Below are 27403 nucleotides of genomic sequence, written 5' to 3'. Positions count from 1 at the left end.
TATTATATATTTTTTTAAGTCTTTTTTTTCCCTTTTTTTTAAATGTTTTAGGGGACGACCCCACTTGTCATAGGCCCCTGGGGGCCTTAGCGGTTACGGGTGTGCGGGCGCGCGCCCGAGTGGGCGCAACGGGCGTGGCCGACAGGGGCGCACCCGACTGGGGCGAGCTCAGGCGCGGGGATCGGGCGAGGCCATCGGCGCGGCCGCCGGCTCCCACGGCGCCGTCCAGCAGCAGCGGCGGAGGTGTGGAACCAGAACAGGAGGCGGCACGTCGAGGCGGGCGCAGATGGCCGTGATGGCCGGCGGGATGGCCGCGAGCCATGTGCAGCGGAGGCGGGGATGGCCGGAGCGGCGCGCGGAGAGGGAAGGCGAGACCGGGGCAGAGCCAAGCGCACGCCGGGGAGGAGGAGGTGAGAACGGGGTCGGTCAGCGCGTGGAGGCGCGCGGGGCTGTAGCAGCTGCAGCAAGCGCGCGGGGGGGGAGGCGAGCACGGGTTACGGCGACGAGTGGCTCGACCACATGAGCAGAGAGGAATGGAGGGGACGTGCGGTGGAGCTCACAGGGGTTCGTAGGGGACAAGGCAGCGTGCTCGGGAAGGAGGTCGAAGACGACGGCAACGTGGCAGCGGTGGGGTGGCGCCGGCGATGTGGTGGCGGCGGAGGGCGGCGCTGCTCGAGGGGAGGTGCCGTTGCGGCGACGGCGGGGTCGAGGCAGAGGAGCTCCGGTGAGGTTGCCCCGACAAACGGCGATGGCAGGGAGGTCCTCTAAGCGGTGGCGATGCGGCACCGACGACGAGCACGTCGGGCGGCGGGGGCTGGCGTCGAGCCCCGATCCAGATCTAGATCGGGGGGGGGGAAACGAACGATTGGGGGGGGGGAGTGGTGGTCGTGGGGCTATGGTTCGGTGCCCCCAGTGGGTATAGGGAGTGGGGGTGTGGGGCGGTTGGGCCGGTGGCCGAACGGGCCGGCCTGCTGGGCCGAAGCCCAGTGGGGGGGGGCCTTTCTCTCTTTTCCCTTTTTTTTCTTTTGTTTGTTTTCTGTTTTCTTTTATTATTTCTTTCTTTCTTTATTTTAGTTGCATTTTAATTTAGTAAAATATACACTTAGTATTTCAACTTAGTCCATAGTCACAAAAATAAATCTAGACCCCAAATAACTTAGTTTGACATTTTATTAATTATAAAAGGTATTTAATTAATCTCTTTGCTACTGTTTTATTTATCTCATAGTATTTAAACATTTTATAAATGTGCGGTTTTCCCATCATAATTATCTATGCAATATTTGGTTCACTCCGAACATTTTAGTTTTAATATTTGAAAAGTTTTATCGTTTGCCTGATTTTGAACTTGAATTTGAATCGGTTTCGAACTAACTCGAGATTAGCAACTATAATTGAGGTGACGTGGCATCATTAGCAGAGGAGCACTGTAGCTTAATTACCCGGGTGTCACAGGGGGGTCCTCCTCCTCGTCCGGCGGCTCCCCCTGCCTCCACCTCCGCCCCGTCAAGCCGGAGCCCCAGGGCGCGCCTGTCAACGCGCGCACCCGCCGCTCCAGCGTCCGCATCGGCGACAACGCCTCTCCCACCGGCCGCTTCATCCTCGTCGAGCCCAAGCCGGAGCCCAAGCCGGAGCCCGGCCTCCCTGTGGAGTACGAGGAGATAGCCCGACGCGGCTTCTCCGACGAGGACGCCCTGCGGTGGGCGCGGGACGACTACCTCCGCGACGAGATGGTCCGGCAGCGCCGGGCCCTGGAGGAGATCGCCGCCCGCAAGCATGGGCGCGAGGACGAGCACGGCGTCTTGGTCCTCAGCGACTACGACGACGACGCCCCCGGACCGTCCAACCCGCCGCGCCAACCGAGGGAGGGATGCAGCAGGGACGGCGGAGGCGTCGGCGGGGGCGACGACGACGACGACGGCGGTGACTACACGCGGTTCTACCGCCTCCTCGGCATGTAGAACCGCGTGGGCGGGCGGCGAGGCAGGCGGCGAGGGAGACGGCGAGGGTAGCCCGCGGTAGTTTTTCCCTTTTTTGTAAAGTACGTTTAAATTTGAACGAACTCGCCGATGTTTACGTTAAATTTGAGTCGTGTTTGCGCCGTATTTGACTTTTTTAAAAACCCGTGGGGGGCCGTGAGTGGGGGGCATCATGCCCCCAGTGCGCGGTTTAGCGCCGGTGCGCCCCCAGGGGGCAATTTTTTGCCCCTCCTGGGGGGCCAACGGCTGGAGATGCCCTAAGCAGTGCTGAGAGGCTCTCAAAGACTTTTTTGTTTTGATCAGGGGCGCTCAAAGACTAGCATGAGGCGCCCCCTATCAACTGAGACATAGACAATCCTAAATAGATTTTTTTTTAAAGATCCCATACTAAACTGTTTCATGCGCAAAACATTTCCCATAAGAGCAACTTCAATGGGGCGATCCATTTCGTCCGCCACCGTTCGTTTGGGTCGGCGCGGATAGAAAAGTCGGTCCAATGCGCCGACCCAAACGGACGCACGTCTGCTTTCGTCCGCCTGCTGACTCATTCCCAGCCTATTTTTGAGTCGGATTTGCGTCGACGCAGACACAAGACGGATGCCCGCGCTCGCCCTCTCTCCTCCCCGGCCCGCTGGTCGGTGACACATTGGCCTTTCCCCATCCAATAGCACACCCTCGCCTGCCTGCTTCGTCCCCGGCCATTTTTTCCGATAGAAAAAGGACATATAGATAATTCTAGCATAGACAGACAAAGAAAAGATCAACTACTCGTCGTTTTCCGACTCCAACTCAGTAATGTCCTCCTTCGACATCTGAATGTATGTGTCAGCATACCGCTCATCCTCGAAGTCCCAGGACGACGCTTTTCCTAGCTTCATGTTCATTTGAGTGGCCTACTTCCGCGCATGCTTGTCCTCCCGATAGGCGGCTCGCTCTGTCCTCCTCGCATCCCTCTCCGTCCTCCTTTCCTTGTAGAACTGACGCTCGTCGACAATGTCCTGCGAGAAGCGTTCGCACCACATCGCCATGGCTTCCACGTCCATCTCGATGATGGCGAGGCGACGCTGCCGCCTCCGGTGGTCACGACGATCCTCGTCGGTGAAAAGCCGCGGGAGAGGCACGAGATCTTGCACCCGCTGGCTCGTCGACACATCGGGAAAATTCATCTCTTGACGAGGCTGCAGGAGGCGCCACGCCGCCGCGTCGTACGCGCGGGCCGCCTCCTCTGTGATGTCGAAGGTGCCGAGAATGAGGCGTTTCTCGCCAAACCAGATCTCGGAGGAGAAGGCGCCGAAGCGGCGCTCGCGGACTCCGCGAAAATCCAAAGCGTCCAGGCGGCGCATCGACATGGTGGCGCAAAGGCGGCAAGGCTAGTGAGAGGGGGCGAGACGAGCGGGCGGCGGGCAGAGTGTGGAGGGAGCGCCTTTAATAACGAGCGCCAGCCACACCAAAACCAACGCATGAACCTTTCCCGCGCATTGGGGCGCCAAAACCAGCGCGCGATCATGAAATGGGTCGGCGCGTTGGGCGCACTGTCGACCCAAATCTAAAAAAGACGAACGTCCGGCGGACGGCCAACCCAAACAAACAAAAAACAGACAAAAGCGTCGTCCGGTTGGATCGGCCCGTTTGAGTTGCTCCAAGAACTCTGCACTTTATAGAGGCTCAGACTCTCTCCATAGCGTTTTTGACACTACGGTATGTTATTTTGACAGGCAGTTGATATGTGACCAGTTTCGGAGCACATTTCGGGACTCTTTGATTCGCAGGATTTCCCAAATGCAGGAACAGGAAAAACATGGGATTGAATTTGCATGTCATCTTGAATCCTACATGATTGTATGAGTGTTTGATTGTGCATAAGAAAAACGTAGGATTTTTTCAAAGAGATTTGAGTGGATGAAAAATTTCCTATGAAATCTAGTGCTAATGAATCCTATGGAAAAATTTCTACGGTTTACAATCCTACGAATCAAACAACCCACATAGAAAAAAATCCTAAGGATTAGAATCCTTCATAATTCCTTTAAGAATCCTTTGAATTAAAGAACCCCTTCGTTTGCTGAGTGTCCACTGTTTATTTGGATGGTCAGATTTCCAAATGACCAAGTCCAAAGAAGACTGATCCCGTTCAAACTACAAGAACTGAGCTCTCTCTACTGAAGTGACAAGTCATGGCAGCAGGTACTCGTAGGCTCGTAGTAGCCTTTTAGTAGGCGCCTCTGCCATGCAGAGGAGCAGGTGGGCTCCTATGTTCAGTACTGCCTATGTTCTTCTTCCTTCCATAACAAGGAGCTCCTATCCATCCATCCACACCAGCGACTCAAACTCAATCTCCGACGCCCGGAAGGAACCTTGATGAGCGCCCTCGGCTCGACGGAGATGCGCGCTTGCCAACTCCCGGCGGCGGTGGAGTTTGAGCTGGCGCAGCTCGAGGGGAGGCACGACGAGCAAGCCGACCCTCTGGCGCAGCGCCGGCTCGCGGAGCTCGGCGAGGCGGCGGCCGTGCGGGTGCTGCAGAGGATCGGGAAGTCCGGGAAGCCGGTGCAGAACCTGTCCGCCTATATCCTGTGGATGGTGAAGCACGACTCCGAGGAGCGCGCCACCGGCGGCAGCTCCGTCCAGTCACAGCGAGGAGGTGCGAACACCGCCCCTCTCTTCCCCTCTCTCGCTGCTTGTGTGTTGGATGGTTGATTTTTATTTGCATCATCAAGAACTGGGTTATTTCCAGTACGACTACCGGTGCAAGACATTGTGCTTTGCTAAAAAAAATTCTTCTTCCAAGAACCGGTCGCTCGATTTGGGGGATCGATCGATCTGGATAGAAATAGCTTGATTTGGCTGAGTGGAGTGAACATAAGTTGACGGAGACGAGGAAATGGAGGCGCCGGAGTGTTGGGAGAAGGAAGAGAATGCTGTGGATGAACTGTGTTCCTTTTTTACTACTAGTACATTTGTTTTAGTAGTTGTTGCAACTGTAGTTCTCACTACGGTGAAGATCTTGAGTTTTTTCTTTCGCAAAAGAAAGACTAGGAAGGGAGTAGGGAAGCATCCATTCGTCATCCGGCAGATGAGCCCGGTTGTAGGCGGTGGCGGCCGGCGGCCGGCGGGGTTAGGGGGAGCCGGCGGCGCTGAGTTCTTGGCACGTGTGAGGACGAGGAGGGAGGGAGGGGGTGCAGACGAGCAGTTGGCGGGGACGGCCGGTGAGCGCAGAAGAGAGAGGGGAAGCGGCGGAGAGGGCAGCGTGAGATTCCGTTGGCATAGCGTCGCCGTCGCGTGGTAGCCTAGGACCTAGGTCTCCTTCATCTTTTATTTCAGCTGTAACCGAGGATTCCAGTTAAGTTCAAGTGTGTGGTGTGGCTATTATTAAGAGATTACCTCACATGTCAATTTACACTTCTCCCCCAACATCACATCCTCGTTCCAGTTAGTTTTCTTTGTCTCTGTTAGAAGGGAGAGAGAGGAATTGTTGCGGAATATGATGGATGTATTATCGAGCCTCGAGGGCGAGTATATATTGAGTACAAGACTTGGAGGGCAAGGCGCCTCTCCTAGAGATAAGGTAGGAATCCTAAACTACCAAATACATGTATCCCAAATATATCTCTAACATCCCCCCGCAGTCGTAGCGGTAGCGTTGCGAACAACATGAGCGTCGCGGACCGTCAGACTGGAGAGAATAGCAGCCGACGGACTGACATCCCCCCGCAGTCCTAGCGGGAGCGTCATGGACGGTGTCGCGTCGCGGACGCATTGACTGTAGAGGAAGCCGACGAGTTGCTCAAGCGGATGATAGCCCTTTGTGCCGATGTCGAAGTAGCCGAGAGCGTAGGGTGGTGTAGCCGTGGTCGAGGTAGCCGTGCGAAGAACGCCGTGGTCGATGTCGAGTCGGGTGGCCGGTGTCGAGGGAGTCGCCGTGGAGCCGCGGGCGCAAGGGGGCGCCGAGTTAGCATGGGCGCAAGGGTGTTGAAGTAGTGGTGCGCCGGGAAGAGAATGGTGTTGACGACGCGTCGCGACGGGTTTGCCAACCCCGGGGACACATCGTGGACGAAGGCACGCGCCGGTGTTGCCAGCACCGGGCATGCGTAGACGGACGAAGACGAAGTTGACGAAGCGCCGACCAGGCTTGCCAGGCTCGGGGACACGTCGTGGATGAAGGCACGCATCGGTGTTGCCAGCACCGGGCATGCGTAGATGAGGGACCTGCACGAGCTGTACGCCATGTCGGAGAAGTCGGAGGGGCCAGCAGAGAAGAACTCGACGACAATTGCGGCGTCTATCGGCGCAGGGCCGATGTCACCAACGGTGGTCGGAGTAGACGAAGTGGTCGGGGTAGATGACGGCGACGCTGGCGACGGGCTGGTGCTTGGACGAAGACGAAGGGGGTGGACGGGCGGCGGCGGTGGCTACGAAGGTAGCGGCGGCGGCGGCCAAAGAAGAGCGGCGGCGGCGGCCTGACGGCGGCGGCGGCTAGGTTAGAAGTGCGGCGGCGGTGCTCAAAGTAGGCGAAGAACCCTGACAGGTGACGAAGACCGGCGCGGACGGTGGCGTTCCCGCGCCAAGGGAGACGGCGCGGCGCATACCACGGGAGGTCGACGCGCGGTGACGGCGACGTGGACCGCGGGCCGCGGCGCTACGGCCCGAAGGGGCGACGCAGCGGCGGCAGGCGGGCCGGGGTGACGGCGGGAAGACCTCGGGGCGGCGGCGGGAACCACGAGGCGGCGGCGGGGACCGCGTTCCGCAGTGCTATAGCTCGAAGAGGTGGTGTAGCGGCGGCTCGCAGGTCGGTGCAACCGCGGGGACGGCCTCGGGCGGCGGCGGTGACTGCATGCCGCAGCTTTACAGCCCGAAGAGGCGGTGTAGCGGAGGCTTGCAGGTCGGGGCAGCCGCGCGGAGAACCACTAGCCGAGGGCGATGGCCCGTCGGGAGGCGGCGTGGACCGCGTGCCGCGACGTGATAACCCTAAGGGGTGACACGGAGGCGGCGGCGGCGGCTACAGGGGTAGCCGGTGGGAGGATCTCGGGGCGGCAGCATGGACCACGTTCCGTGACGCGACCGCCCGTAGGGGCGTCGGCAGTAGCGGCGCGTGAGTCGGGGCAGCCGACGGGAAGACCTCGGGCGGCAACGCAGCGGTCCGTAGGGACGACGCGATGGCAACCTGTGGCTCGATCGGCGGTAGGCGCGTGCTCGGGGACGTGCTTGGCGAAGACAGACGCGTGATCGGTTGATCAGACCGACGGCGCCGCTGTATGCGCCATGGCGGGGACGACGCGCAGAACGGAGTCGATGGCGACGTTGTCGGTGATGTCCCGGGCGATGACGACGAAGACAGACCGGCGATGGAGACCGCGCGGACGAGCGGCCGGCAGCGACGCACGAAGGCATCCCTTGGGCGGCGCGTCCAGCCTTGCCGCGCGGTTGATGACGAAGCAGCCGGTGAAATCGACGCCGATGTCGGAGTAGAGGCGCGAGGGTCGACGGCGGCGGCGGGCGACGCAAACCGGATCACATAGACCGGAAAACCAAAAAGTAGACGCCGATCAAAGTGACCGGCGAGAGAGAGAAAACCCGGATCAAAGGATCGGGAAAAAGACTCTCTAGGGCAGCCGGTCGACACGACCGGCGGACGAACCCTAGGTACGGGCAGCGCGGCTCCCGGCGGCGGTCATGGAGGCCGACCGCCCCGGGGGCGGCGCGTGGGTGCGAAAGCGGCGGCGGCTAGGGTTTGGATCGTGATTAGGCTGATACCATGTTAGAAGGGAGAGAGAGGAATTGTTGCGGAATATGATGGATGTATTATCGAGCCTCGAGGGCGAGTATATATTGAGTACAAGACTTGGAGGGCAAGGCGCCTCTCCTAGAGATAAGGTAGGAATTCTAAACTACCAAATACATGTATCCTAAATATATCTCTAACAGTCTCTAATCGTCTGAATTTATGATCCAGCAGGTGATGCTGTATCAGGGACAGTGAATCATCACATTCACATTTCCTTGGATCTCCCAACCCATGCCACGATCGATGCCAGGAGCCCTGCCCCGCATTACAGTTTGCAGCTGCCGGGAAGCCCTGGCCATGGCCCTGTGTCTGGGTGGCAGCATCAGGTGGGGATCGAGAGCCCGGCCCGGAATGCCATTGCTTCGCCTACAAGAAGGGCATCCACCCCAAGCCCTGTGGGGAAGATCATAAAGTCTCTGCATCAGTTGGGACTGGGAGGCCCGTCGAGACCTGTAGGGGCTGAACTCGAAACACCACCGACACTGGTGCGCATGATGCCAGAAGACGCTCGTGGCAATGCAAACACATCACAGGCAACAGCGAACCTGCAGATGACCATGATGGCGCTTGGGGAGCTAGAGTTCGACAAGGTTTTCTTGATATATGTGTACCTTGGCCGGTAATTCTCTTTTAATCCTTCCTGCTTCCAAGTTTTGCAAATTATGTTCTGGATGTGTGTTATATTTTTGCTAACCCATATCCCGCCTTTCTTTTATAGCAACAAGATAGAAGATGTGGGTGAGTTACGGGAAGAATATATTAGGTCATTGCATCCGTTGGAATTTTGCTAGTAGGCCTTTGGCCCAAAGCCCAACTAAAATTCTGAAATTCTCTTGGCCCATTCATGCACACATGTGAGTGGAGTGAGTGAGGCTAAAGTTTAGTCCCACCCCGGAAGTTGAGAGAGAGTTGCACCTCTTTATAAGGTGAGCTCTTCTACCACTTGTATGAGCATGAGAAGAGGAGACCTACACGCGTGCTCCTCCTCCTTGCCACGCCTCGCCTCGCCTCGCCTCGCCTCGCCTCGCCTCGGGTTGCGGGATTGAGCCGAGGACAGAGCTATGCACGTTGATTAATGAGTCATTAATTAATTATTAACGGACGCGTTAATTACTGAACCGTTTCCGATTCTTTTGGATCGTGACGACGGCGACAACCTCAACACCGGCAGTGCTGCACCGTATGTGATTCTATCCTTCCTGTTCGAGATCGTGGTAGAATTCATGCTTCTAGCATGTGACCTAGATGTGATATGTTCATCTGCTATGCTAGTTCGCATGATTAGTTTAATCTCTGCTGCTGGGGTCATGATTTATCTTCTGTTTATTCGGATTAAATCTCATAGTAATTTGCTCATATTTCCAACAATCCAAAAACCTGATTATAGGCAATTTACTCCGAGTGGTTTTGCTGCGCATCTGAAGCCGTCTGCCTTAAGGGGGCGCAATATAAGAGGTGGCGCATGAGAGCAGTCTACTGGTTTCAGACCATGGGCTGCTATGATGCGACGAAGGGCAAGCCTGAGGGCGATCTTAATCCAGCACAACTGGAAGCTTTTGAGAAGATCGATACCCTCTTTAAAGGCGCTCTTCTAAGTGTTCTTGATGACTCCATTGTGGATTCGTATATGTCGTTTGACAACGGCAAAGACATGTGGGCTGCGCTCGAGGCCAAGTTTGGTGCCTCGGACGCCGGCAGCGAGTTGTACGTCATGGAGCAAAGTTGGGGATGCCTGCCGGTTGGTCCAGGTGAACCTGGCACCAACCCTATCTATCTCGCGGAGGCCAAGATCAGCAATGCAGTCATTAAACATTTGCATCCGTGCAAAGTTGAAATGCTCAATGCTCTTGTCCTCAGCGAAGCGGAGGAGGTTAAAATCGCCCCCGACAACCACGAGTTGTACGTCATGGAGCAATTCTATGACTACAAGATGACTGATGAGCGCCCTGTTGTACAGCAGGCTCATGAGATACAGTCGCTCGCAAAAGAACTTGAGTACTTCAAGTGTGTGTTGCCGGACAAATTTGTTGTCGGAGGCATCATTGCCAAGCTTCCACCTTCGTGAAACAATTTTGCTACTTCCCTGAAACACAAGAGACAGGAGTTTTCCGTTGCAGATCTCATTGATACTCTTGATGTTGAAGAGAAGGCGAGAGCAAAGGACACACGTGCTCGAGTTGCCGAGGGAGGTTCTAGTGCCCACATGGTACAGAAGAAGAACTCCCAGCCCAATAAGTTCAAAAACAATAAGAACAAAACTTAGGGCAAAGGCAAGTTTGATACAAAGAACAAGCCATCACATTCTACCAACTTCAAGAAGAATTCTCATAAGAAAGGGAAGGGACTTTGCCATGTCTGCGGTGATCCTACTGGGCTCCGAAGTGTCCTAACCACTTTGAGGAGCGCGAACATGAGAAGAGCGGCAAGTCCGCTAATGTTGTCATCGGTGATACTGATATGAAGGAATCAGGGTACGGTATTTTTCCAACCATCCTTTCAGTATTTCAATCCCCTGATTGGTTAATTGACACCGGTGCCAATGTACATGTTTGTGCTGATGCCTCCATGTTTTCTTCTTACCAGGCAACAGGGACTTCACCCGTGCTGATGGGGAACGGGTCACATGCCATCGTTCAAGGTGTTGGTACGGTCGATCTGAAGTTTACTTTGGGGAAGACTGTGCGTCTGAAGAACGTTCATCATGTGCCATCCATCAATAAAAATCTCGTTAGCGGTTCCCGTTTATGTCGAGATGGTTTTAAGTTGGTTTTCGAATCCAATAAAGTTGTAATCTCTAAGTGTGGACAATTTGTTGGAAAAGGCTATGAGTGCGGAGGCTTGTTCCGCCTATCTTTGTCAGATATTTGCACTAAAGTTATTAATAATGTTTGCCACAATAATGAGTCTGATATTTGGCATTCACGACTCTGTCATATTAACTTTGGTTGCATGACGCGGTTAGCCAATATGAATTTAATTCCGAAAATCTCTACTGTCAAAGGCTCCAAGTGCCAAGTATGTGTGCAAGCTAAGCAACCTCGCAAGTCCCATAAGACTGCAGAGGCAAGAGACTTGGCGCCACTTGAGCTTATACATTCTGATCTTTGTGAGATGAATGGCATGTTGACAAAAGGTGGAAATAGATACTTCATGACGTTGATTGATGACTCCACTAGATATTGTTATGTGTATCTTCTGAAATCAAAAGATGAGGCTTTGAGTTTCTTTAAAAACTATAAAGCTGAGGCAGAGAACCAACTTGATCAAAAAATTAAACGGCTTAGGTCCGATCGTGGTGGAGAGTATTTTTCCAATGAATTTGATCTGTTTTGTGCGGAACATGGTATAATCCATGAGAGGACGCCTCCCTACTCACCCCAGTCAAATGGGGTAGCCGAAAGAAAGAACCGAACTCTAACTGATATGGTTAACACCATGTTAGACACTTCGGGTCTATCCAAGGAATGGTGGGGGGAGGCGCTAATGACTGCGTGTCATGTCCTAAACCGAGTTCCCACAAAGCATAAGACCATGACTCCATTTGAGGAATGAGAAAGGAAAAAGTTGAAACTCTCTTACCTACGTACTTGGGGTTGTTTGGCGAAAGTCAATATACCAAATCCCAAGAAGCGCAAGCTTGGACCAAAAACCGTGGATTGCGTTCTTCTGGGCTATGCTTTTCATAGCATCGGCTATAGATTTTTGATAATAAAATCTGAGGTATCCGACATGCATGTTGGTACGATTATGGAATCAAATGATGCAACTTTCTTTGAGGACATATTTCCTATGAAGGATATGTCGAGTTCATCAAATCAGGAGATACCTACTCCATCTAGTGAGGAATTTACTGTAATTCCTGAACCCACCATTGAGATGGAACACATTGAGAATCCAGTTGAGGGTAACAATGGAACTCCTATGAGGAGTAAGAGACAGAGGACTGCAAAGTCTTTTGGTGATGATTTCATTGTGTACCTCGTGGATGACACACCCAGGACTATTTCAGAAGCCTATGCATCTCCTGATGCTGACTACTGGAAGGAAGCTGTACGTAGAGAGATGGATTCCATCTTAGCTAACGGTACCTGGGAGATCACTGACCGTCCTTATGGGTGCAAACCTGTAGGATGTAAGTTGGTATTCAAGAAGAAGCTTAGACCTGATGGTACGATTGAAAAGTACAAGGCACGGCTTGTGACCAAGGGTTATACCTAGAAAGAAGGTGAAGACTTCTTTGATACTTACTCACCCGTGGCTAGACTGACCACAATTCGGGTGCTACTATCACTGGCTGCCTCACATGGTCTTCTCGTTCATCAAATGGACGTTAAGACGGCTTCCCTCAATGGAGAGTTGAAGGAGGAAATTTACATGGATCAGCCAGATGGTTTTGTAGTACCTGGTCAAGAAGGAAAGGTGTGCAAGTTATTAAAGTCTTTATATGGCCTTAAACAAGCTCCTAAGGAGTGGCATGAGAAGTTCGAAAGAACATTAACTGCTGCCGGCTTTGTAGTAAACGATGGTGACAAGTGCGTGTACTATCGCTATGGTGGGGGCGAAGGAGTTATTCTTTGTCTGTATGTCGAGGACATATTGATCTTTGGAACCAAACTTGATTTAATCAAGGAGGTTAAGGATTTCTTATCTCGCTGTTTTGAGATGAAGGATCTAGGAGTAGCTGATGTTATCTTAAACATTAAGCTGTTGAGAGATGAGAATGGTGGGATCACACTACTTCAGTCTCATTATGTGGAAAAGGTCTTGAGTCGTTTTGGGTATAGCGACTGCATGCCTTCTCCAACTCCATATGATGCTAGTGTGTTGCTTCGAAAGAATCGACGGATTGCTAGAGATCAACTGAGGTATTCTCAGATTATTGGCTCGCTTATGTATTTGGCGAGTGCCACGAGGTTGCTGTGAGCAAGCTGAGTCGGTTTGTGTCAAAACCGGGAGATGATCATTGGCATGCGCTTGAGAGAGTTATGCGCTATTTGAAAGGCACCGCGAGCTATGGGATTCACTACACCGGGTATCCAAGGGTACTGGAGGGTTATAGTGACTCAAACTGGATATCTGATGCTGATGAGATTAAGGCCACAAGTGGTTATGTTTTTACACTTGGTGGTGGCGCTGTTTCCTCGAAGTCTTGCAAGCAGACCATCTTAACGAGGTCAACTATGGAAGCAGAACTCACAGCATTAGACACTGCCACTGTTGAAGTAGAGTGGCTTCGTGAACTCTTGATGGACTTACCTATGGTGAAAAACCAATACCCCCTATCCTGATGAACTGTGATAATCAAACTGTGATCGTCAAGATAAACAGTTCTAAGGACAATATGAAGTCCTCAAGGCATGTGAAGAGGAGACTAAAATCTGTCAGAGAATTGAGGAACTCCGGAGTTATTATGTTGGATTATATCCAAACTTCGAAAAACTTGGCAGATCCCTTCACAAAGGGTCTATCACGTAATGTGATAGATAATGCATCGATGGAGATGGGTTTGAGACCCACCGCATGAGTTGTCCATAGTGGTAAACCACTCTGTGTGATCGGAGATCCCGTGAAGTAGAAGTGGGAGACAAGTTGTTGGTCAGCTGGGAGGAGAGTATCCCTATATTAATTATCCCACTCCGGAAGATGCAATACTCTCCTGATCTGCATGGCAGGTTGATACTTATCTTAATGTGTTCCAAGTGGCTTATTCGGGTAAGCAGAGATGTTGTCCTGCAGAACATCTTCTGAGGAACACACCTATATGAATTTGACTGTTAACGTTGCAGTCTGTGAGAATTGGGTGTTCTCTAATAAATTCATGAAAGGCCCTGGAGTATGACGTATACGCTCTACCTACGGGGAAGCCTTGCGGCAGCCCAGTATCGGTCAAGAATTTGTGTGAAACTAGTTTCACAGAAAACTTGTAGTTCAAGGCATAGTCCACTATTCAAGTTGTGATCTAGTGTAGCATAAATTTCTAAGTGGAAGTTCAACTTCACAGTCTCCACTAAGCACCGATATATAAAACAATGTTTTGGAACTAAATGATGAGATGTGCCAATGAGACTTTGTGGGGGATTGTTGGAATTTTGCTAGTAGGCCTTTGGCCCAAAGCCCAACTAAAATTCTGAAATTCTCTTGGCCCATTCATGCACACATGTGAGTGGAGTGAGTGAGGCTAAAGTTTAGTCCCACCCCGGAAGTTGAGAGAGAGTTGCACCTCTTTATAAGGTGAGCTCTTCTACCACTTGTATGAGCATGAGAAGAGGAGACCTACACGCGCGCTCCTCCTCCTCGCTCGCCTCGCCACGCCACGCCTCGCCTCGCCTCGTCACGACGCGCCGTGGGTTGCGGGATTGAGCCGAGCCAAGGACAGAGCTATGCACGTTGTCTATATATTTGCTGCATGGGAAAATTAATGAGTCATTAATTAATAATTGACGGACGCGTTAATTACTGAACCGTTTCTGATTCTTTTGGATCGTGACGACTCAGACGTGGGGTTTACTCCCACAACCTACCCGGCCCGCACTATATAGTCAGGCAGACGTCTACCCTAGCCGTCGTCGCTTCGTATGGTTTCTCACCACTGTTCCAGATCATTGCGCCGCCAAGCAAGTATTCTCCATCCCTCCTTCCGGCGTGCACCGCGAGAAGGGACAGCAGGCCTCCGGAACCCCGCCTCTCGTGATCCTGTACGGGAGAGGGGCGATCAGGTTTTTGGGGAGCGCACTCGCGCGACTGCTGGCAGCAACGACTTCGTGAAAGATGACTTCTTCCCCGACCTCGGGAACCTCGTCCTCGATGACATGGGCAACAACGTCAACGCCGGCGGTGCTGCACCCGCTGCACCGTATGTGATTCTATCCTTCCTGTTCGAGATCGTGGTAGAATTCATGCTTCTAGCATGTGCCCTAGATGTGATATGTTCATCTGCTATGCTAGTTCGCATGATTAGTTTAATCTCTGCTGCTGTGGTCATGATTTATCTTCTGTTTATTCGGATTAAATCTCATAGTAATTTGCTCATATTTCCAACAATCCAAAAACTTGATTATAGGCAATTTACTCCGAGTGGTTTTGCTGCGCATCTGAAGCCGTCTGCCTTTAAGGGGGCGCAATATAAGAGGTGGCGCACGAGAGTAGTCTACTGGTTTCAGACCATGGGCTGCTATGATGCCACGAAGGGCAAGCCTGAGGGCGATCTTAATCCAGCACAACTGGAAGCTTTTGAGAAGATCGATACCCTCTTTAAAGGCGCTCTTCTAAGTGTTCTTGATGACTCCATTGTGGATTCGTATATGTCGTTTGACAACGGCAAAGACATGTGGGCTGCGCTCGAGGCCAAGTTTGGTGCCTCGGACGCCGGCAGCGAGTTGTACGTCATGGAGCAAAGTTGGGGATGCCTGCCGGTTGGTCCAGGTGAACCTGGCACCAACCCTATCTATCTCGCGGAGGCCAAGATCAGCAATGCAGTCATTAAACATTTGCATCCGTGCAAAGTTGAAATGCTCAATGCTCTTGTCCTCAGCGAAGCGGAGGAGGTTAAAATCGCCCCCGACAACCACGGGGAGGGAAGCAGCCGAGACCTTCCGGTGAAGCTCCTCGAGGAAGGCGGCCGACCTACTATGGTCGGCCGGGCCGTAGACGATGATGACCTCCCACTTGAAGTTAAGAGCCTGTTCAAAAAGTTGCATGCTCACAAAGAACTGACCCTGATACATACTACCCACCTCGAAGGTGGCCTCCTTGACGCCTAAAAGGATGCCACCAGAGTGGCCAGCCATCCCACTAGAAGGGAGCCAGTGCCACGCAAAGAGGTGGGAGCTCAGTCGATCAAGCTCGGGCAGAGAGAAATTAGTGCGCATGGTTTCCTGAATGCCGACTATGTCAATGTGTTCATCTTGCATGTACTCAATCAGTCGGCCATCATGGACGAAGCCGCAGATGTCCCAGAAAAGGGCACGCATTATGGCGCCATCGGGGGGCTGCTTGACCCCAGGACACGGGATGCGCTTTGAGTGCGGAGGGCGGTGGTATGGGAGCGCGTGCAGCCACAAAGCTCCGCAGCCACCAGCGGGAGGTGGGCATCGGCTCTGCGATGCTGAGCCAAAGTGGCACCCTCCGAGGGGGCGAAAGGAGCGAGGGGGGTGAGCAGAGCCGCACATGCTTCCTCTAGTCTACCGTCAAGAAGCTCGCGAGCCTGGATGGCCGCGATCTGGACTAAGGGGGAGCAACCTCCCCCCTGAAGATGATCGCGGAGTCCTTCGCGACCTTCGCAAGGTGACCGAGCGGGACCGACTCGAGCGCAGAAAATGAGCAAGTAGCAGTAGAGGGGGGACGATATGGGTACCTGGCTCCAGATTCTGGGCCGTGGCCTGGAGCTCCGCCCGCGCGCGGATGGGCAGAGCCGGGCTACCATCCGTCCGGGCAGTGTCGAGCCGAGTGCTATGGCGGGAGGCTGTCACCGGGGAGGAGGAAGACCGGCCCCGGCGGGAGTATGCGGCGGAGCGCGGAGGGGGAGGCTGGGAGGCCACCGAGGTGGTAACCCGGGTCTCACCCTCCGCAACGGGATCCAGCACCGGGGCGAGCTGGATCGCCAACCCGGTGCAGCCGAGGAGCAGGGGCGGAGGAGATGGAGCGAGCGGCGATGGGGCGGAGAGGGGAGGGACCAGGGCCACCTCTAGCAGCGGCGAAGGATGGGGGTCCACTTCTTGAGATGGGAGGTCCTCCGCATGAGCCGGCGAAGAAGAGTGCGGGTCCGTTGGGGGGACCGACGCAGCGGCGGCCGACCTGACGGGGAGGAGGGCCGGAGAGGAGACGACCTTGACGGGGCCAGGCGGGTCTGAGGGGGGACCAGAGCAACATCTAGTCCAAGCCCAACGGTGGGGAGGTCGGCGGGGGAGCGCGGTGAAGACGCCGGGAAGACCACCAGGCCAATGATAGATGCATCACTCTCGTCCGATGGCTCGGCCGCCGGGTCCGTAGGGACGACCGGGGGAGCGGCGCGGCAGACAGGGGAGCGAGGGTAGCCTAGCGGCCGCGGCCTCCCGTGGTAGGAGGGGGCGTCAGCGACAGAGAGCGGGAGCGCGAGTCATCCGAGCTTCCCTCCTCCTGAGAGCAGTGGGAGCGGGGGTGGTGGCGGCCGTGGTAGTCCCCATCAGTCCCCGGATTGCCACCGGGAAGGCCGTCGTCAAAGAAGCGAGGGCGGCCCACGTGGTTGGGAGGCTCGGGGGCAATCCGGAGGTTGAAGCCCTGGTCGTTGAAGAACACCCGGATGGTGGCGCGGACCTTGGAGGAGTCCAGACACTTGACCTTGACCCGGACCTCCTCCTTGCGGAGGGAAAGCTCGTCGACCACCACCACCTTGCCCAGGATCCTGGACATCTGGCAGATGGCAGACTCGGATCGAGCGATGTCAGGGAGTCCGGCTAAGAGGATCCAAGTGGTGTCCAAGACGGCCACTGCCTTCGGGTCGAGGATGGGCTCGGTAATGTTGACGACGAGCTGGTTGAGGGCGAGGGTGATCTGACCACTACGGGTGGCGTAGCCGTAGCTGATGGCGTCGGGGAAGATCACGGTGAAGATGTGGCCAGCGGAAGGAGTGACCGCCCAGTCCCACTGGCAACGGTAGAGGTGGTTGAGCTCGGCCTCGATCATCTCAGGTGAGGCCACCCCATCCACCACTGTGACAATCGCCAGAAGCGTGGGGGTGGGAGGTGGGACGTCAGGGACCTCAAGGTGGAAGAAGCCAAGCCCCTCGATACCATGGCCATACATCATGAGCTCAGAGGTCACCGGCCGCTCCGGGCACAGAAGGGCAGGGTGGCTCGGGTCCTTGCAGATGAAGCGGCACTGGGGATTGACGCAGTTGACTTGGGAGTGGCCCGCCACCCCGCAGTTGAAGCACGGAGGACGGGGGAGCCCGGAGACGGAGCCAGGGGCAGCAGAACCACCCGGGGCAAGCGCGGGGGTGGCGCCTGGGTTGCCCCGAAGTTGCCTGCGCCGTCTCTTCTTCTTGGCCAGCCCTTGGCGACCACGGGACTGGCCACCGCCGGGGGCGGCAGAAGAGGCCGGGGCGGTCGACGCAGATGCGTGGGGGGCACGTACTTCCGGGACGAGGCACCGGGCGGCGGAGCTTGGGGGCGAGGAGAGGGCGGACGGGCCGAGCGGGAAGGGGAGGGGCTCTGGCCGCGGCGAGGACCGGGCGAGGGAAACGACGGCGGGAGCGCCAGTCCCCTGAAGCCGCCGGGGGAGAACGGGACCGGCCGCGGCGGTCCGAGCGTCCCTGAGAGCGCCAGTCATCTCTGCGCCCGTCTCGGAGTTTGCGAAGCTCGCGGCGGAGTTCCTCTTCGGGTCGGAGGGCATCCGGAGAGGGGCGGAGCATGTTGCGACGGTCGTCGACGCGACGTTTGCGCCGCACCTCGCTGTCGTCCCACTCGCGGGGCATGGCCCGAGTCGGCGAGGGAGGAGGGGAAGAGGCAGCGGCGCCGGGCGGCCGAGCGGGGGGAGGAGCTGGCATGAGCGGGGGAGCAGGAGGGGAGCCGGACGAGACAGCGGTGGCGGCGGGGAGGGAGCATGCGGCGCGAGGGAGGCCTCGGGGCAGCCAAATGGCTGGTCGGGGCGAGGTGGGCCTAGGGCGGGTAGGAGGCCCCACCACTAGAATCCAGCCCAGACCAGCAGGGCCTGGCCCATCTAACGCCACGGCCAGCCCAGCCGGGCAGCGGCCCAGCAGGCCACGGCCCAGGGGGTCGTGGACCGGGGAGCGGGGCGAGGCCGCGACCCGGAGGGTTTCACTCGACGGGTGGGAGCCGCCGCCACCGGCGGGGAGCTGCCGGCGGGGGCCAGACCGGGGCGCCTGAGGGAGCGGAGTGCGGAGAATCGGAGGGAGGAGGATCCAAATGACCCAATGAATGGACGGAAGGGGGAAGCGCGGGCGATGGTGGCCGGAACAGCTGACAAAAAATTAAAAAGATTTTCTCCATTGTTAAAGCATGAAATTTTAATTGATTTGACAACACGTATGATGTTTCTGCACAAGTTCATACCCTAATTCAATATAACCGTGCTGTTTCAACATCCTACACAGTGGAAATAAACAATGGATGCTTGTTCTATCTGCCTTTTGCCTTCTTTTGTGGCTGTAGTCACTGTCCCTATTTGTGGGTGATATTTATGTGGTTGCTCTCTGACTGAACCATCAGGTTTACTTTGGTATTGTCCAAAGCTGTGACACTGCTAGATGCCAACGACCTATCAAAGGTTAACGTTATAATTATCGAGGACATACCTTGCAAGGTAAATATCTCTCTTCCTCTCTGATGTTTTGGATTGGTACTTGACTGTACCATTTACATTTAGTGGAATATTTCAGGATAGAAACGGAAACATTGTTCTCAGTCATGGGGAGCCATTGATCCACACTGATGGGACTGGCCTAATCTCAGAAGATATAGCCAATAAATGCCCGACGAGTGTCGTCAAGGGAAACTTTTCGAGGACACTTGACCTGCAAGTGTGTGATTCTGTTTTTACCCATATCTGCATGATATATTCCAGTATAATATATTTTTTCCCAGTTATTGTATCTTTTCTTATGGAAATATTTTTTGGGGATGCTTTAACAGAATGATTGGATCTCTTGTCTCAGTTATCATATGTTTTTTAACAGAAATATTGGATCTCTGTGAAGGTTTTTTTTTTGCGAATACAGGAAACATCTTAATATCTCTGTGAACGTTATTATCCTCCGCTTGTAAAAACCTGTAATGAACTTGAAGAGTTTGACATGGCAGTGCCATGTCAACATTAGTTTCCTCCACTTGACAAATATATTGATGACATTTCAAGTTGCATTAGCAAATGTATCAGTTGGTTGATGATGCCCATGTCATGTTAACGTTAGTTGGGCTATGTAATCCTTGGACTGAAACATCTGACGAGCTTATTTGTTTCTTCTCAAATGCTCTATTATTTAACTAATCAGTCTATTGCTCTTTCGCTCCCTCTCTCTAGCCTCTTCTTCTACAGATCCGTATGTTCTATAATGGACTTGCTGTAAAGGGAACCCTTCTCGTTGATAGAAGGGTACGTATAACTTAATTCAAGTTTTAGTAGGCTTGTTGTTTAGCAAATGCCTGGTTCAATAAACAAATTGTTGCTTGCAATGTTACCTTGATTAGTACCTTTCTTATTTACCATCTCTGTTGATTATACTTTTTGTGCTTTAAACGCTTCTATTTGTACTATCTATGTTATATTTATTTATTGTATTGGCCTGAAATTTGGTTCTATTAATATGACCAAACTTCACAGTAAAGATTATTTATAATTCTCTTTTATATTGTCATCAACATGGATGCGTTGAAGCAAAAAAATTGGGTTCTGCAAGCAAACCATTTTTCTTGACCTTTGGACTGTCAATTTTCTGAACTTTTTCCATGGTAGTGAAGTCTTTAAATTGTATTCTTCTAAGTGAAGTCTTGTAAATTGTATTCTTCTAAGTGAAGTCTGTAAATTGTATTCTTCTCTGTTGCAGCTTCTTCCCGGAACTATTAAGATACGGCGGTCAATGATCAAAACAGCATCTGATCCAAATCTACGGGATGGGCAGTCCTTTAACTCACTGGAAATAGTTGGTACATGGTAAGCAACCTAGACTTGTGCTTAAATCCAGTACATGCAAACATCCAAACCACTTTGGTTCGAGTAACTGCTGGGAAAGCTCCCATCAATTGTGGAAGCAAGTTCAGTTCCAGATTCATATTTGATTTGGTTGTCAGACAATAGTTTCTAAAAGATATCAATCTGCTACTGGAGGTGACCTTCTTTGAGCTTATATGCCGAACAAGTGTTCTGTATTAATGCATGAGTAGGGTTGTTCACGCTTACCCACTGCTTTTGTTTTGAACGAATTGGTTTATAAATAGCTAATATTCATAAGTCTAATTTCTCTATAGTGGTAATCATTGGAAGTTTTTTCCATCGAAGTATGCTTTCATTAATTGTACGGATTTTTCCTTGAAAATTTTCTACAGCTGTTGGAATCCTTTCCTTTTGGCTAACACTAGAACACCATTCTTTCTCAGCAAATATCCAAAAAGAGCCTTTACATCAAGGTTTTTAATAGCACTGCTTCATTATGGAGGGGTTCCAGCAGATTATTTTTTGGAGCTTGTAAGGAAGGCACTAAAAGATGTTGAGAAAGCTTGTCATAAAGCTAGTGATTCTCTCGAAGGTCAGTTAAAAATATTGTGAATAGAGCTTTTGGTCATGTATGGCAGGCGTTGTATTTATTTAATGTGAAATTGTGGCTTTCCGACTATTGTACCTTGTCATACTGAAGCACTGGCTTGGAGCTTCTGTTAATGTGGCCCCTATTTGCAGTTGCATATAACCATGCCAACATGGACGATTCTATGTCAGCACGAATGATTCTTTCTGGAATTCAACCTGAAGATGATGCATATTTGCAATACCAGCTGGCTTTTATGACTCGAGAAGAAAGAGAAGGAATCAAATTAGGAAGGATTCCTATTGAGGAGAGTTACTATCTGATGGGCACATCAGATCCTACTGGGACACTAAAGCCCAATGAAGTTTGTGTGATACAGTAAGTTTTAGCAATATGCCAATATCCACCATGTCGTCCTGATGTTTTTTGAATTTTCCTCAATCACAATTTTTGAATCTAAAAATATCTTAGTCACAGTTTTACATGAACAAGACAATGGTTTATCTCAAATCAGTTTTTCATGTTTACTATTGGGGTGGCCTAATGGCTGCTGGGAGCATGTACTACTAGGATGACAAATAAATTCGCAAAAAAAGTAAAAAAAAAATATCATAAACTTCTGAATTTTTTCATGCCTGTAAATCTGTCTTTTATGCGAGTTTAAAGTTTCATAAAAAGAAGACAAGTTCCGTGTCCTGAAAAAACAAGCAGTGCTCTAAGAGAAGCAGTTCTAAACACTTAACTTACTTTGTAATACTGGTTGTAATTTTTTTTCATGAAATATTACGCGCACACAAATGATACAAAATGTACATGCATAGTTTGTTTCAGAATTTTTGACATTCGAACTCCTGTGTGCAACTTCGGATTACTCTTTTAATGTTGACATACCAACTTATACCATCTTTCAAACTTTTGTGTGTAGACCTTATTGTAGAACATCAAGTCTTGTTATTGAATACCCTGCAGTTTTGTACTTAACCTTAGCGTAGATGGTTTCATATCATGAAGATGTTGAAGAACATTAGAACACTGTTTTAGTCATCAGTAGTTTGACTGTCCTTCTAGTAGTATTAAATAGCTGAAGCAGTATGTTTGGCAACAAATTTTTAATTAAATTGTCTGGAGTCTGTCTGCATGGTTACTGAACGATATGTAATACTCCCTCCGTCTCAAAATGTAAGACCATTTTTGACAGTATCATATCTAAAAAATGATCTTACATTTTGGGACGGAGGGAGTACATTGTACTAATGATGTATTATCAGGTTACCACTGAATGTGGGACTTCTAGAAGTTTAATGCATTTAATAAATGTTGATAGCAAACCTTTTTGAGATCATTCCGAAGGCGAAGTGTCAAATTCTATTTTTCTAACTACTTTTTTTATTACATTAAACAGCAAGAATGGACAAATTTCTGGAGAGGTTCTTGTCTACACAAATCCTGGGTTACATTTCGGCGATATACATGTATTAACAGCAACTCCAATTCCTAATTTGGAGAAGGATATTGTGGGATTTTCCAAATATGTTATAATACTTCCTATTTCTGGTCCACGGTCTTTGGCTGATGAGATGGCTAACAGCGACTTCGACGGTGATATGTACTTTGTATCAAGAAATCCCCAGGTGGGTTTATTTTTTTCTAGCATTTCGTAGTGAACTATCCATTTTAATTATATCTGCTTACAAATGGAATCCACTGGAGAACACTGATTAACAGTATATTATATTTTTCTTCCATCAAAAGGCTGGAATTTGGATGGAATTTGCGATGTTGTTTCTGATAGTTTTTTCTGATAGTTGAAATCACATCATTACTTACCACGTGCATTGCTTGCTTATCTCAGCTCAATTGCATGTTTATGTTATGATTTAATGTGGATGGTTTCTGCCAATTTATACCATAGATATACTATGTTTTTCAAGAATTATATTATGGTATTCAGGAACATAATGTGATTCATTTTCCCATCTGATATTTGGTATTTTCACCCAAAGACATCGTTATTCTTACTTTATATTGTATATTAATAACAAATAAAAATTGTGATAGTTAGGAGCAGATTGTCATTTAGCACCAAACATTTTTGTATGCCATCATTCTGCAGAATTATCACTTTGCTTGCATAAATGACCTTTTCAGTTACTTGAGCACTTCAGTCCATCTGAAGCATGGGTTCCAAGAAACCCACCAAAAAAAGTCAAACAAAAGAATCCTGAGGATTATGGTGGACCCCAGCTGGAAAGCCTGTTGTTCGAAGAATTTTTGAAAAGTAGATTTGTACCCAGGTATTATTATCTTATGATTATGTTATTGCCTGGCAAAACCTACAGGAAGGCTGGATATTGTCTTACCGAAAAAGGCTTTCGCCCCGCTTTATAAATAAAGCAAACCGCCAAGAGCACACATACATGAACTAGTTCAGAACAAACACACCCACTAAACACAACAAGAGATCCAAAAGGTTCTGCTGAGGGCACAGCTCAACAAGCCATAAAAAACAACAAAGAAAAGGTACGGCCGAGGCCGAAGCCGAAGCCGAGGAGATCGCCAAGCATCTAATCAGGCTCTGGAGGAGGCGGAGGGGGCGGCGGCGATAGGCGGACGACCATCGATCGAAGGTCGGCGATGAAGGCGGAGATGGCGTCCCGGTCTCGAGGGCGGCTAAGCGGCTGCCAAAGCAGCAAGTAACCAGACAGTTCGAAAATAGCGTCAGTAGCCCGGCGAAGCGGAGTGCGCTGAATCACAAGTTTGTTGCGAATCGTCCAGAGGGTCCACGCAAGAACGCCAATCTCAAGCCACCTAATGTGGCGAGTGGGCAGGGGGAGTTCTGGAGTTCGGCGAATAGGTCGGGAAAGTTGGTGTGGCACCAGTTCCCACCCACAACCTCTCTAAAACAGCTCCAGATGAACTGGGTAGACACACACGCGAAGAAGATGTGATTCGAGTCCTCGGGGGTACTACAGAGCAGGCAAAGACCGGAGCCCGGACCATTGCGCTTGCGGACCTCCACTCTAGAAGGGAGCCGGCCGCGGATCCATTGCCACATGAAGATCCGGATTTTCAGAGGCAGATGGATGGGCCATACCGCCAGGAGGGGGGCGGAGCGGAGGAGGGAGCGATGGCCGAGTAGAGGGACTTGATGGAGAATTGGCCCGATGTTTAAAGGCGCCACCGAACTTGGTCCGGGCCAGCATCGACGTCCAGCTCATTTAGGGCGATGCAATCAAGAAGCTCCTCCCAGGCGGCAGTTTCTGGAGGCCCAAATGGCCTCCGGAATGCGAGGCGCCCTAAGTCAATAAGGGCCCGTTCAACTGAGATCGTCGGGACGACAGCGATGGAGAAGAGATCGGGAAACCGGGCCGCGAAGGGCGAGTCTCCCGCCCATCGGTCGAACCAGAACAGGGTCGCTGAACCCGATCCCACCGATATGGAGGTCCCAATACAGAGAACGGGGAGCAATTGGATCACAGACTGCCAAAATTGGGATCCACCAGACCGTTGACAGAAGGCCAAAGGTTGGCCACGCAGGTACTTATTCCGGATGATGTCTAGCCACAACCCACCATGCCCTTGCGAGATGCGCCAAAGCCAGCAGGAGAGGAGAGCGATATTCATGCGTTTCGAACACACGATACCGAGGCCGCCCTGCTCCCGAGGCTTATAGATGTCGGGCCAACTCACCATATGGTATTTCTATTTGTTATTGTCCCCGGCCCAATAGAAGCGGGATTGGACCTTCGCAATCTCATGGTGGAGCGTCTCGTGGAGGCTGTAGAAGCTCATGAGGAACAAGAGGAGACTGGAGAGCGAGGAGTTGATGAGGATCGTCCGGGCCGCCTTTGACAGCCATCGGCCCTGCCATGGCTCAATGCGTGTTTGCAACTTGGACACAGTCGGACGCAGATCAGCCACCGTAAGCCGAGAGTCACTAATGGCCGGCGTCCCCAGGTAGGTGGTGGGGAAGGCGCCAAGGCGGCAATTCAGGCGGTTGGCGATGTCGCGGGCCTCGGCCGGAGAGTAGCCCATCACCATCACATCACTCTTATCGAAGTTGATCTTGAGGCCAGGCATTTGTTGGAAGCAGAGGAGGAGGAACTTAAGGTTAGCGATGTCCGCGTCCGAGCCTACGACCATGATGATGGTGTCGTCAGCGTACTAGAGCAGGGAGATGCCAGCGCCACCGGCCAAGTGGGGAGTGAGCCCACGGATATGGCCTGCCGGCCTTGTCCAGGATGGCCGCCAGTGCGTCCACCACCATGTTGAACAGGAACGGGGAAAAGGGATCACCTTGCCTCACCCCACAAAGAGTGGGGAAGTAGGGGCCAATTTCCCCATTGATGTTCATGGCAGTGCGACCACAGGAGACCATCTGCATCACCCTGGAGATCCAATGGTCATCGAAGCCTTTCCGTAGAAGAACTTCCCGAAGGAAGGGCCAGCTAACAATGTCATAGGCCTTATGGAAATCGATCTTCAGGAAGACCGCCTTGAGGTGTTTGGAGCGGACCTCATGGAGAACCTCGTGGAGGACTAGCACCCCATCCAGAATATATCATCCTTGGATGAAGGCCGATTGGTTGGGGTGGGTAATGTGGTCCGCGAGCAGGGTTACCCTATTGGCGTACCCTTTCGCCAGAATACGGAAGATCACATTTATCACCGTGATCGGGCGAAACTGACGGATGTCAGACGCCCCAGGGACCTTGGGGATAAGCGAGATCGTCATGTAGTTAAGGCGCCCGAGATCAATGGACCCAACATAGAACTCATCAAAGATGGCCATGACCTCCGGTTTGAGCACATTCCAGAAGGCTTGGAAGAACTTAACCGGCAGGCCATCCGGGCTCGGGGCCGTGAGGGCCACGTTCTCCTCATCCGTGACAAGCTGGCGGCCGGACCAACAATCCGGGGCCAGGGATAAGCCGCTCCGAGGAACGACAACGAACAGAGATCTATAGAAGCCGTCAACATGGGACCTAATGTCCCGCGGGGACTGCAATAGAGAAGGCCCATCCCAGAGGAGGGGATGGTGTTGCGTCTACGGCGGCCATTCGCGATGGCCTGAAAATACGTCGTGTTCGCATCACCCTTCAATACCCATTTTTGTGCCCCATGCACACGCCAGTAGGCCTCCTCGTCGGAGTAGATAATCAAGAGTTGGTCTTCTAGGTCGTACCGGGAGAGCCACTCCTCAAGAGAGAGGCCGAAGGTGTCCACGCGCAGGTCTAGGGCCTGAATAGCAGACAGAAGGGCCTTCTTGCGCTCACGGAGGTCACGACCCAAGTTGGCGCCCCAGCCCTTCATGAACTGCCGGCCACGCTTGGCACAGAAATGCCACGAGTCGATGGCGGATGGGGGGCAAGACAAGGACTGGGAGTGGGTGCGAGCCTCCACCCAGCGAGCGGTCACAGCCTCGATGAAGCCAGCTTGGGACAACCAAAATGTCTCAAACCGAAATCAGGGAGGGATCGAGGGACGCTCGTCGGTGGAGGAGAGGAGGGGGACGTGGTCAGAACTGATCCGAGTGATGGCCCGGAGGGAAGCAAGAGAGCACCGGAGGTCCCATTCCGGGGAAACTAGGACCCGGTCCAGGACTGACTGGGTCAGAGTAGCTTAAGGTTGGTCCAGGTGAACCTAGCACCAACCCTATCTAATTCGCGGAGACCAAGGTCAGCAATGCAGTCATTGAACATTTACATACGTGCAAAGTTGACATGCGAATTGCTCTTGTCCTCCGCAAAGCGAAGGAGGTTAAAATCGCCCCCGACCACCATCGAAAGCGAAGCAGCCGAGATCTTCCGGTGGAGCTCCTCGAGGAAGGAGGCGGACCGGCTATGGTCGGCGGGGCCGTACACAATAATAACCTCCCACTTGAAGTTGATGGCACGTTCATAAAGTTCCATGCTGACAAAAAATTGTCCCCGATCCAAACTACCGACCTCAAAGGTGGCATCCTTGACGCCTAACAGGATGCCACCCGAGTGGCCCGCGCACCCACTAGAAGGGAGCCAATGCTAGGCGAAGAGGTGGGGGCTGAGACGGTCGAGCTCAGGGAGGGAGAATTCCGTGCGCATGGTTTCTTGGATGGCGACAATGTCAATGTGTCCATCACGCATGTACTCGATGAGTTGGCGGCGGCGGCCATCATGGCCGAAGCTGCGAATGTTCCAGAAGAAGGCACACATCAAGCAACCATTGGGGGGCTGCTTGACCCTAGGACACGAGATGCGCTTTGGGCGCGGAGAGCGGCGGTGCGAGAACGGGTGCAGCCCCGCAGCTCCGCCATGGACAGGGGGGAATGCCACCAGCCTGCCGAGGAGGGGGCGGGGCGGCATCCTCTGATACGATCGACGGGGCGGGAGGCACGAGCAGAACAGCTCGGGCCTCCGCGAGGCGACCGTC

At 52.4% G+C, this 27403-nt stretch overlaps 1 protein-coding gene across 1 annotated transcript; it reads left to right on the top strand.

Moving 5' to 3' along the window:
* Positions 1–18206: 18206 nt before the first annotated feature.
* LOC123056839 (probable RNA-dependent RNA polymerase 3) lies at positions 18207–22801 on the top strand. Its single transcript, XM_044480092.1, has 8 exons — positions 18207–18375; positions 18986–19056; positions 19133–19273; positions 20297–20403; positions 20796–20995; positions 21145–21370; positions 22395–22623; positions 22745–22801. The coding sequence occupies exons 1-8, from the start codon at positions 18207–18209 to the stop codon at positions 22799–22801; spliced, it is 1200 nt and encodes a 399-aa protein (XP_044336027.1).
* Positions 22802–27403: the final 4602 nt, after the last annotated feature.

Source organism: Triticum aestivum, chromosome 3A (genome assembly GCF_018294505.1).
Source record: "Triticum aestivum cultivar Chinese Spring chromosome 3A, IWGSC CS RefSeq v2.1, whole genome shotgun sequence".
Taxonomy (NCBI): domain Eukaryota; kingdom Viridiplantae; phylum Streptophyta; class Magnoliopsida; order Poales; family Poaceae; genus Triticum; species Triticum aestivum.
The sequence above is the reverse complement of the archived record's forward strand: the minus strand, read 5'-3'. Positions and strand labels throughout refer to the sequence as shown.